Below are 11674 nucleotides of genomic sequence, written 5' to 3' on the forward strand. Positions count from 1 at the left end.
ATTTTCTTTTGTTGTTCTGCAACTCAGTCTCGCAGTGCCATAGGCTTAGACCTCAGGTTCATGTTGTAGATTCAAAGAATTTCTTTCTATTGAAGAATCAGGCTTCTTTAAGTTTGTACACCTAGCCGATGGTCCCACCCTTAAAGCCTAGGTATTAGCTATTAAGGCTTTCCTGATCAATCAATTGCACTTGATGTCATTTTACAGGCTTCTTATGTAATTTCACAGAAACAGGTATTGATGGGGTGTAATGGAGTCATTTCAGTGGTGGCAAAGTGGCTCGCATTCAAGAAACCATCATTGACAAGAAGATCGGCTATAAGGGGTAGTGCATACTACAACTTTTTTTCAATGGATGCATGATCATCATACTTTAAAGGCTAAGTGTACACTTATGTAACAATAGCTTATTTTACCTAATTTCCTAATCTAGGACATACACCAGGGTCACATTCTTGCAGGCTCAAGGTTTACAAGAGGTTGAAGGAAAGTCCATCAGATTTTGGTTAACTCTCTGCTGGGAATTTATTATGTGCTGACGCAAGTTACTCCTGATTCTTTCAAGAACAGCAATCTTAATCATCAAATTTATAATAACAATAATCACAGTATTAATAATCTTTCTAGGTTTCCTTGTACTAATTTTAGAACCAATTATATATATTCTTGAAAATAAAGTAGACGTTGCTTAGTATTCCACTACTATTATTTTACATTTGTAGGTAGTATCAATGAATTCATATATTATTCAAAGTTAGTTTGCAATCATATATGTCCTAACCTAATTTCCTATATTAATTAGGGTCGGGATTTGCTTTGCGTTTATGTAATTATTTTCCTATAACTTGGGGGACTGTGCGCGATAGCGCACAGGCCAACAACTAGTTTATTAAACATAGGAAGTTTTATTTTTGATGAATGGATCGATATCATGGTAGGTTTGAACAAAATGAATATTAAGGTAGTTCTTTTCAAAAGTCAATATATAGATAGATATATCTGGGTTTATACCTTGTAAAATCGAAATCTCGCCTTCAGGCCCCCACTGCCCGACCACTCGAGCATGTTAGGGGGAGATAAGCCACAACATGTGCCTCAGCTAGCAATGCAAAAGGGGTTGCGTTTCTCACAAAATTTTGACCTTGAACTCTAAATACCCCCTTAATGTTTAGTTGTTTATCAACTAAGATAAGCACTTGACTCATTAGTTGATATACCTTAGTTGAGCTTAAAGATGATTGTGAGTCGTGTTGGACCGTTTGTTGTGAGCCTGCATGCTATGGTCCTGACACAAATCAAGCTCACTTGTTTTCGTGTTGGGCCGAAAATTTCAAAAGGGTTTCCCAATCTCACATGCCCTCGTGTCTTGTCGTTCTTCGTGTCTGGGCTAATTTCACTCAATTTAACGTGATTTGTTGTACTCCATCCGTATTTTTTTAGGAGTCACGTGTTGATTGGAACAAGTATTAAGGATGTATAGTTAAATTTAAAATAATAATGATACAAGTGGGGTAGTTGACAATAAAGAAATATAAAAAAACAAGTGGGATGTAAAGTTTACCAAAAATGAAATTATTAATGATTAAAATGGGCTAATAAAAAAATTAAAATAATAATAAGCAATTGGAAAGTAGGTGTGAAAGTTAACAAAAATGAAATTATGACTCCTACAAAAATACGACTGGAAGTAATATTTGTGACTCCTAAAAAAACACAATGGGAGTATTAAACTTTACGGTGACTTTTGTTATTGTGCTTTTTCGGGAAAAAAATGCGCCACAAACCCATCACACTCCACCCCTACAATTTGATACAAATTTGTAGACCGCCTAACGGTTAGACCAATTTGTTGTCACCTAATAAAACTGATTAGTTAAGCATTGAACCAATTAGTTAAATAATGAAATTGATTAGTTAAGCAATGAGATCAATTAGTTAAGATTTTATGAGTTTTAGTTAATAATAAGTTTGTTCAAAAATAATATCTATTCGACTCATAAATTTAACTATTTGTTTTTATACCTTAACTATTTTGTTATTCAATTTAGTTATGATTTTATTACTTTTAGTTATGTTTTACACTTATTTAGTTAGTACAAAAAAAAATGGTATAACCATTAGGCGATTTTACACAAAAGCTTTTGACAATTTATACCTGCGTTTAGGGATGGCAACGGGTAGGATCTGGACCGGATCCTCTAGGATCCAGATCCAGACCCGTTTTTTAGGCAAGGATCCAGGTCCTACCCGGATCCGCTGGGTAATTAAATTGAGGATCCAGATCCAGATCCGACGGATCCTACGGATCCGGGTCCAAAACGGATCCAAAACGGATACTAACTTATTTTTCATCAAACGAAACTAATTTTCATTTTAACCTTAAAACATAGTTTAATAAAACTTCAATAACAAAGCTATTTTTCCATACAAGCATTTACTAAAATAAAATTTAACAAATCCAACATAAATAATACTAAAAGTTCAAAAACTTCAATAATACTACAAGTTTTAAGTCTTTACTTTTATATTTTTATATATTTTTTTTATAAAAACGGGTAAACGGATCTGGATCCGGGTAATGACTTAGGACCCGATCCAGATCCGTTTTTAAAACCAAGGATCCATATCCTACCCGGATCCGTCGGGTCCAAAAATTAAGGATCCAGATCCGTTGAAAACGATCTGGATCCACGGATCCGGGTCGGGTCCATTACCCACTGCCATCCCTACCTGCGTTAGCCGTGTTTTTTTCCGTGCCCGTACCATATTGTGCTTTTTTCGGGCTGAGATGGGGCAGAGCCTCGCCCCGGACTGGGCCCAGTGCCATTTTTAGCTCAACTGACGTTTATTTTTCCTGTTGGCTGTTGCTAATTATGGCGAAGAAGGTTTAGGGAGGGAGGATTGAAGAAGACCGTATCTCCAATTTCTGCCAGAGTCCATGGTAATCCCTCTTCTCCTTCATTATACTATGTTTTTCTCTCTCTAAACACGACGATGGAAACCCTAATTTGTAACTCGTCTTGATTGTTTATATCCACATTCATTAGTATTTTACTTTTAATTGATTTTAGGGTTGCTGTCAATGTGTGTGAATTTGAAATTCAGTTCGAACCCTAAAATTGAATTTGACAAGATTTAATTACGAATAAAAATAAATAATTCAGTTATGTTGCAGTGAATTGGAATTATTTTGGTCTGTTCAAATTGATTGAATTCAAAGATTACTTCTTTTTCAGTCTGATAAGATTAACTTTTGATTTCATTGTCTATTGTTCGAGAAAATTATTGATGGTAGTGTATAGTCCTTCAATGTATGATTGCATTGGAGATGGGGTACGATAACCCTGCCTTATTCTGTTGGTAAATCCCTAAAGTGGAGGACTGTGAGTTCCCAATGCCCAGCAAGACCAGCAGATACTCCTTAGGCCGCTGCTTTGAATCCAGAATATTTTGTTTTACCTTGTATATTTCTGCTCATTTGATAAATTATGTGCGTTATCCAACTTTATCAAATGAGGCAATGAGCAAAAAAGAACACTTCAGGTGCACCTAGCTGCTGATGAATTAAGAATTTTCACATATTTATACCGTTCTTTGTTGTGAAGTTGTCTTGAGTGAAGTCCTTTTATTTCTTGATCAGGGACCGAGTGCATTTCCTATTCCCTAGGAGGCTAGGACTTCTGTTTGGAAACAGCATGCCATTTTGTGAATATAGTTTTCTGAAACAGTTACCGTATCTAATCTGACTGAGAGAATGAGATAGGGATATGAAGTACTTCATATTATTTTGAGTTTTGGGGGTTGATATGCAGGCATGCTTCCCTAATTACTGTTCTATAAGAGTCCTAGTTTGATACATGAAAAATGAAATTAAGTATGTTGTCATATCCTAGATTGAATTTATTAACAGGGTATGGTTACATCTATTTAAATGGGAACAAATTAAAGCTCAGTTGATAGAGCCTAGAACTCTAGTTTGGTTAAAACAGATGATCCTTCAATCGCTGGATCGAATCCAGCACTTCAATATTATTATTATTTTTTTTGCTTTTCCAGTTTTTACTTAATTTAAAGCATGAATTTTTCCTTCTAGATATGATAACATGGATTTTTCTATAATCGGTACTTCAGTTATCAAAGTTATGATAGTTTTTGTTTTTGTGATAGAAGCCTCTGTGAGGGGATCCAGGAGAAGGCTTCTGAAGGGTAAAATCAGTAATCACTTGTACTGTGAAATATCAGCCAAAAGAGTTAAGGCAAAGAGATTTTGAACCCCAGGAACTGTGCTTGTTCCTTCTCTTTATATAGAACTTCGGAGTAATAATAGTGGAATTGTGATTGCCTGATTGGGGGGTGAGAAAGAATCATGGAGAGAGAGGTGTTGGAGTCAGATTTAGTATTGCCGACCCACTTGAAGTTCAAGAAGGTTCAGATGTATGAGAAGTACCCTAAGGGTCAATCCAGGGGAAGGCATTGGAAGCATCTCAAGCAGATTCTCCAGGCTGAAAATTACAACAACTATCCTCCTGATGAACCCAATTGTGAGTATCTTATTCTTACAATGTACTTGTAGTTCACCGCATTTTATTTACTACTAGAAAGATGAATTTATTAAGTTTTTTTTTTAGAATGATTATTTTAAAGTTTTGTTATAGCTTTTGTTGCTATGCTTGGTCTTATGTGTTTATTTGTGGATTTGAAGCGTGATTTTTCTGAGGGAAGAACAAAAAAGTATTTATGAGGGGTCTGTTGGGCCTTGATGATAATTGTGTATGGATGATAGTGGTGATGGTGAACATATGGTTTTTCACTTATGTATATAGGATTGATTGAAAGTATTGGTCATTTTTGTCTACGAGCAATTCAATAGCTTTTGGTGGGTCTTTGATGAATTAATACTCCTTTCCCCTTTTGGATCACAGATGTCAATATTGAGACACCACCTTCAATGCATCCGCCCAAGAGAATTTGTGATTTTACAGGATATGAGGTGAGTCCCTTCTGTTAAATGAAACAATTGGTACTGTGGTACGGCTAAATTATTATCTTCTCATACTATCCAAACATTGTAGTATTGATTGTGTCGTAAATATTTCACTGCTTCATAATTGACATGTTCAACTTCAACTGCCTTCATCCTTTGTTTGTTTATACCGTGGTTGAGTTTTTAAATTCAGCAAGGGAGATCAACTTTGTTTGTGTTTATCAAAGGGCACAGTGGATACTGGATAATCTAAAAAGCTTACAATATTAATATCAAGGCCAAAATGTACTTTCACTTTAAGGATGATAAAAGTTGTCTCATTGTTCAGTTGAAGTCCCGGATTTCTTGAACCCAATGGTTTCTTCGTGAGGAGATGAATCTCAAGTCATGTATATAAGGGCAAGGAAATAGATGAGTATTTTGATCCCAAAGTTTGAGAAAATAATATTTTTATTTAACGATGTTAGTGTGTATATCTGAAGGCTGAATCTCTTCCATCAATTAAACTAAGAGCATGTTTGGTATAGAGTTTTTAAGTGATGAAAATGGAATCACTTAACTATTTTCATTACCTAATGTTTGGTATGAGAGGGAGTGATAACACAATCCATTTCCTAAGGGTAACCATTACTACCATTTGTTACTTCTCCCAACCTTATGGTAATAACATTGTTATCCTCCTTAGTCCCCAGATTGTTATAAGTGAGTCATTTTCTAAGGTATACCAAACAACTAATATTGGTAATAGCTAACACTACCTTTTCCCCTTCTTATTTATTTCCTTTCCATTTCCTTTCCTAAGTTTATACCAAACATGCCCTTAAGTCCCAGGGTTTGTTTCGTTTTCAGGGGATTCAAAAAATCATATGCTTATAAGTTATAAAATGTTATGGTTATAAGCCTTGTAGTAGCTTCAGAATGGATCCACTTTAAGATCACTCTTCTGGATGCGTCTGTTGTTGTTAATTTCATTTTGGGACTTGGTTTAAAAAGAATAGAAGTATAGAACTCATTAAACAGCCACACTAAGCCTTGAGACCGGTATTGAAAGATGAATCCAGTTGATTAAGTGCTTTCCAACATAGACTAGAATTGTTAGTAAACCGTTCGAGTCCAAATGGTGGTCTTTGAGAAGCTCTTCAATTGAGATTTTTAGGATGCAATACAGGTCTCTTCTCTGATCATTGTCGCCTAATATTGATCATTGTCGCCTTGTCGGTGATAAATGATAGCGTACAACTTTAGCGAATCCATGTGATATAGTTAGATGAGTTATTAACATTATTTCCTTCACCCGTTATGATGATATGCAAAGACATGACAATCTGTAGCTCATAATCTATAATTCAGTAGAAAAGAAATCAGGTGGTTGCTCGTATATTCTGGTGTTTGAGAATTGGGTTGTTTTATGCAGGCACCTTATTCTGATCCAAGGACCAACATGCGTTATGCAAATGCTGAAGCCTTTAAGCACATAAGGTCACTTTCTAATGATTATGTGCAGCAGTATCTGGGTCTTCGAAAGGCTGCTGTCGTCCTCAAGTAGTTTTGCACTACTTTCTTTGAGCAATCTGGTGTTTAGCTACTTGCCCATTGTCTGGAGCCGATGAAGAAGATTATGGACTTTTGCCTGCAGAACTTTGTCCGTTACAAAGTAATGCAATTTGTAAATCAGGTGGCTGATACTATGCATCTGATTCTCGAGTACACGTTACTGCATTACTATTAGTTAGTTGGCTAATTGCTCAGCTATATCAACTGTAAAGGACTAACGGCTTATTTTCGAATGAAATTGTTTTTCCTGCTAACCAACTCAAGGATCATCATTCATCAATCATCATCATACCCGATAGTACCCTAACAACTCAACGGAAAAGAAGTGAAATGCTTCAACTTTTCAAGTCTTCCATTTTTAAGACAATGGCCAAATTTGACCTTTGTCACAAGGATGTATAGGAATTTTAACTTAAGAAATAAAGTAAGAAGAAACTTAATGCTCGTTTAATTTATAAATACTCAATTCAATCTTGCTTGAGCTTAAACTCGGAATTCGAACGACCATGTTTGTGAACAAAAGTTCAGACACAAATAATTTTTATGAAGTTTAGTTCGAACATAATAAAACTCAGCTTGAGCAGTTTAAAGTCATTTTCAAGTTTGAATGCATCGATGTCTGAACAATGAAACAGATAGATATTAATGGAATACTTCAGCTATGGAAGACGCTAAGACAGGCCTGGCCTATATACACCAAAAACTTAAAAAATGCTCTCGTTGAGAGTCGAACTCAAGACCTCCCGCTTACTAAACGGGTGCTCTAACCAACTGAGCTACGAGAGCACTGATTGGTATTAAATTCATCATCAGGGTTAATAAGCAAATTTAAAAAAAAGATAGGTAACCCAACTTGTAATAAAAATAAGGATATTTTTTAGATGACACGAGTGTACTTTGACACTATTTATATAATATAGTTTGACTATCTAATGGTGATTTATACTTAAGAAAAAATATAGTCATGTGAGGTCTTGTTATAATCGTTTTATCATATAGTTATATAATACAAGTATCAAATTTTATAACTTTTACCCATTGACATTAAAGATATTATTGGTTGAAATATTATATTGACAAACGTGACAAAAAATTGCGTCATCTAATAAAGAACAAAGGAAGTACTTAACTTACCATTAACAACCTTTTGTTTTACCTGTCTTCAATACTAGCTACCCCCTTATAAAATAATTTAATTTTTACCACCTTAAATTTTGCAAATGGATTTGAAATTGCCACTAAGAAACATTTTTCGTCATATGAGGTGCATATATCCTCTCACATTTTCCCCTTAAATGTGAGGAGAAAATATGAGAGAGATCACCCATGGGCATAAAAATACCCTTGGGAGTACGGCGCACCCGGGTGCACCTAATAAATTTCAGTCATTGTGGGTCCATTAACCGATTTCTCCAGCTTTTCCTTATTGTACCTCGTCTCCAGACTTGTCAAATTAACGAGTTGGTCGGGTTATAAAAAATTACTTCCGTATTGAGTTAATTTGGGTCGGTTACTTTCGTGTTTGGGTATACAAATGCTTGTTCAAGACTCAAAACTTTTGGGTTCAGGTCGACCCAATGGTTTGATCGAGATACTTTAAAACGTTATGATATTTTCATTGATTTGTGGAATAAATATAAAAAATATGCGTACAAATTAACTAATTTTATATACAAGTTTATTTTTAGTCCAATTCAACCATAAAATGGTTTATAATTCAAATCAAAGTCATATTACACCTAACAATAGTAACAACAACGTGTTTATTGTTCTTAAGATTTCTTATAATCTCATATATTACTATAAATACAACAATTTTCAATCGGTCGGGTCAAAAACGGGTTCGGTTGGGTTTTGACCCATATCTTTTGGGGTTATTCGTGTTATGATTAAATCGGTTACGCATAACAAATCTTGTTTAAGACCTAATATTTCGTGTTGGGGAATTTCTGGCCAGGTCAATTTTTAACAGTTCTACTCATCTTCCGTGATTTCTATCTCCTTCTCCAATTTGCTTCCTCTAAATGATTCAACTAAAGCTCTGAACGAGATTTTTTATTTGTAGTTTTTTTTATTAGAGTTTATCTAAGCATCCTAAAACTAGTAATTTTTTTTTTAAAAGAGTTCATAATTTCTCTTTGCTTTTCAATTATATATTGTGAACTCCATTGAGATTCAGTCCTATGTCGCTTTGATTCGTTAAAAAAAAAATTATATTTTGTGAACTTCAACCTCACTTACATCTTCATTTTTCATTAAGATGAGTGAATGAGAAATCTAAATTCATTTTTCCCTAGACCAACATAAACATTATTTAACCATATAAGTTAGTTAATTATCATCCAATTGATGAAATGTTTGCATTGGTTTAGCTTTTTCAGATTCAGAAGAAGGGATAGCTAGAGCACTCAGGTGTCGCTTTCTAAATTGAGATCAGGTTGGAGTGTTTAGAGGTTGCAAACGAATCGTGCATATCTGAGTTTAACCTTGTTCTATCTAAACTTGATAATGATTTTAACTATGCAAACATTACAATTTGTCGTTTGAGCTTTTTTCATTAAGCATTTGGTTGTCTCGAGCTCCGCTAGAGGTCGAGGTAAACGAGATTTGAACATCATCAACTTGATGTAAATTATATAATCGAGGAGAAACTTAACAAAACATACGAATATGATTGAGATATTATATGGGTTATTATACTGCATGATTGATTCACTCTGTTTACATATTATATTTGCATGACATTTAAGGGTCATATTTTTGTTTTTAAACTCATATTTTTATTCCACAATAAAAAATTACTTTTTTGAACTTAAACGAGTTATAAACGGGTTTATAAATGAGCTTATAAACGAGTAATTGATGAGCTATAACGAGTGCTTGTGAACATTAACGAGTGGAACATGATGTTGTTCGAACTTGGCTCGTTTACTTGTCGAGACTATATTTTTTGTTCAAGCTCATTTACTTTGACCCGACTTTGATCGAACTTTTTAGTGAACGTATCGGCTCATTTAGCTAGGGTATCTGCTAGTCTGTTCCCATCTCGCTGCTCATACTCCAATTTCAGCGATTCAACCCTCCTCATGAGATCCCTGTAATATTGTACAATCAAATAATTAGCATCCCTGATCACCATGTCGTTGAGAATAACATCAATGGCATGTTTTGAGTCCAAACAAATGATGGCATTGGACAAACCTCTTGCTTCAATCTGCTGCAAACACAAATAAATAGCTCTGATTTCACCTGTGAGAATAGAAGTGATACGACCCTTAAAACCATAACCCCAAATCCAATCTCCATTTGAGTTCCTACAAACCCCTGCCATACCTGCATGTTCACCAGCTTTCAAAAGGAAGCGTCACAATTAATTTTCATCCAAAGGGAGGGGGGAGGCTGCCATATTGGTTGAATCGAATGATGATGAGGTTTGGAGATAGGGTTGCAGTCTCTTGATGCATGGTATTCCCAAGCTAAAGCTCGGGCATCAAGAGCGCACCTAACAGGGGAGTTTTGATGATTTTGGAAGACACCCTCATTCCTTCTTAACCAAATTTTCCATATGGTAAAGGCAAAAAGAGTTTGCCAAGGTAAAGAGATGTTATCTGTAGAGGAGTCGGGCTTGAGGGTGAGGTTAGCAGAGAGTCAATCTGACCTATTTTCAATGAAGAAAGAATTTGAAACATTATATAGCTCCTACACTTCTCTTTCTTAGATACAATCCCTAAGAATATGGATGGTATTCTCAGGGGAATTAGTACACCAAGCATAACAATCTAATTGAATCAATTGTCTCCGTTTTAGTAACACCTTATGGGAAAGTCTATCAAAAACACACAACCAAAGAAAAAAATTTGACCTTTGGCAATGTAGCCACTTTCCAAATCCAACTGATATCATCGTTTAAAGAAAAGGTCACATTATTGTTTAACACTTCCATCGCCTTTGAAAAACTGAAATTTCCTTTAAAAGTGAAATCCGAAAACATGAAGTCTAGATTATTGAGATTTTGATTCGGAATGAAAACACTTTCACAAAGGTTGATTAACTCATCGGGGAGGACAAAAGAAAGATCACTAAAATTCCAAGAGTTATTTAACCACAATTGACACACTAACATGTTTTCCTCCCCTACTTGAAAAGGACAAGAAATTGCAGTCCTTAAAGAGAAGTTACCAACCCACTTATCATGCCAAAAAGAAATCTGCAACCCATTTCCAACACCCCAATGGATGCTTTGCTTGAAGACATCACAAACCCTCCCTAGCCCTCTCCAAAGATGGGAACCATAAGCAAAAGCTCTAAAAGTATTGTTGGATTTATAATATTTATCTTTGAGAACTTTAACCGCGAGATTACTCTCTTGGTTCAACAATCTCCACCAAACTTTTAGTAAATGAGCCCTATTGATGGTACTAGCACATCTAATACCCCCCCCCCCCACACACACACATGCTTAGGCTTTGAAATAAAATCCCAACCCACTAGGTGAAAACCTCTCTCATCACCCCCTTTTCCCCATAAGAATTTAGCAATGTCGGAGTTAAGCTTTTTGGTAGTAGCTTCCGGAAGTAACATGCATTGCATATAATAATTAGGAATGGAATTGAGAGTAAAAGAAAGCAAACAAAGCCTACCCGCTCTAGATAAAAACTTTGACTTCCACAAGGCCAACTTATTCATGATTTTTTGGGTAATGAACAACACCTTGTTCTTGGAAGGTCTCGAACTTGAGAGGGGAAAACCTAGTTAGGGGTTTATATCATCAGATTCTTTAATATTCATGGAATCACAAAACAGGATCCTGTCATCTAGGGAAGTATTTTTGGAGAAAAGGACTCTACTTTTTTTCCTCACTAATAGATTGGCCCGAAATTTGACAAAATTGATCAAACACCTCTTTGAGGACCCAAATATTCTCCTGGGAAGTCTCACCGAACAAGAGGATATCATCCGCAAAGAGGAGGTGGGAAGGAACCTCCTTCCTCCCCATTGCGAAAGGATTCCAAGCACCTCTATATGTTGCGTCATGAATAAGCATAGAGAGGATCTCTATACAGATGATAAAGAGGTAGGGGGAGAGAGGGTTCCCTTGTCTAATTCCCCCAGTAGGGGAAAAAGAGTCCGCAGGAA

General features: G+C 35.5%; 1 protein-coding gene and 1 non-coding gene across 4 annotated transcripts; one reads left to right on the forward strand and one right to left on the reverse strand.

Moving 5' to 3' along the window:
- The first annotated feature begins 2760 nt into the window (after window positions 1-2760).
- On the forward strand, window positions 2761-6792 carry LOC110788265 (protein EIN6 ENHANCER). 3 transcript variants are annotated; one of them, XM_021992908.2, is made up of 4 exons: window positions 2761-2941; window positions 4150-4541; window positions 4923-4990; window positions 6399-6792. In XM_021992908.2, the coding sequence occupies exons 2-4, from the start codon at window positions 4367-4369 to the stop codon at window positions 6528-6530; spliced, it is 375 nt and encodes a 124-aa protein (XP_021848600.1). In that variant the 5' UTR covers window positions 2761-2941; window positions 4150-4366; the 3' UTR covers window positions 6531-6792. The 3 variants fall into 3 exon arrangements, with proteins under 3 accessions (XP_021848600.1, XP_021848598.1, XP_021848599.1); XM_021992906.2 differs by having other exon boundaries at window positions 4168-4541; XM_021992907.2 differs by having other exon boundaries at window positions 4171-4541.
- Window positions 6793-7250: 458 nt separating this feature from the next.
- TRNAT-AGU (transfer RNA threonine (anticodon AGU)) lies at window positions 7251-7324 on the reverse strand. Its single transcript has one exon. It is a non-coding gene; the product is annotated as a tRNA-Thr (tRNA).
- Between the last annotated feature and the right edge of the window lie 4350 nt (window positions 7325-11674).

Source organism: Spinacia oleracea, chromosome 2 (assembly GCF_020520425.1).
Source record: "Spinacia oleracea cultivar Varoflay chromosome 2, BTI_SOV_V1, whole genome shotgun sequence".
NCBI lineage: Eukaryota > Viridiplantae > Streptophyta > Magnoliopsida > Caryophyllales > Amaranthaceae > Spinacia > Spinacia oleracea.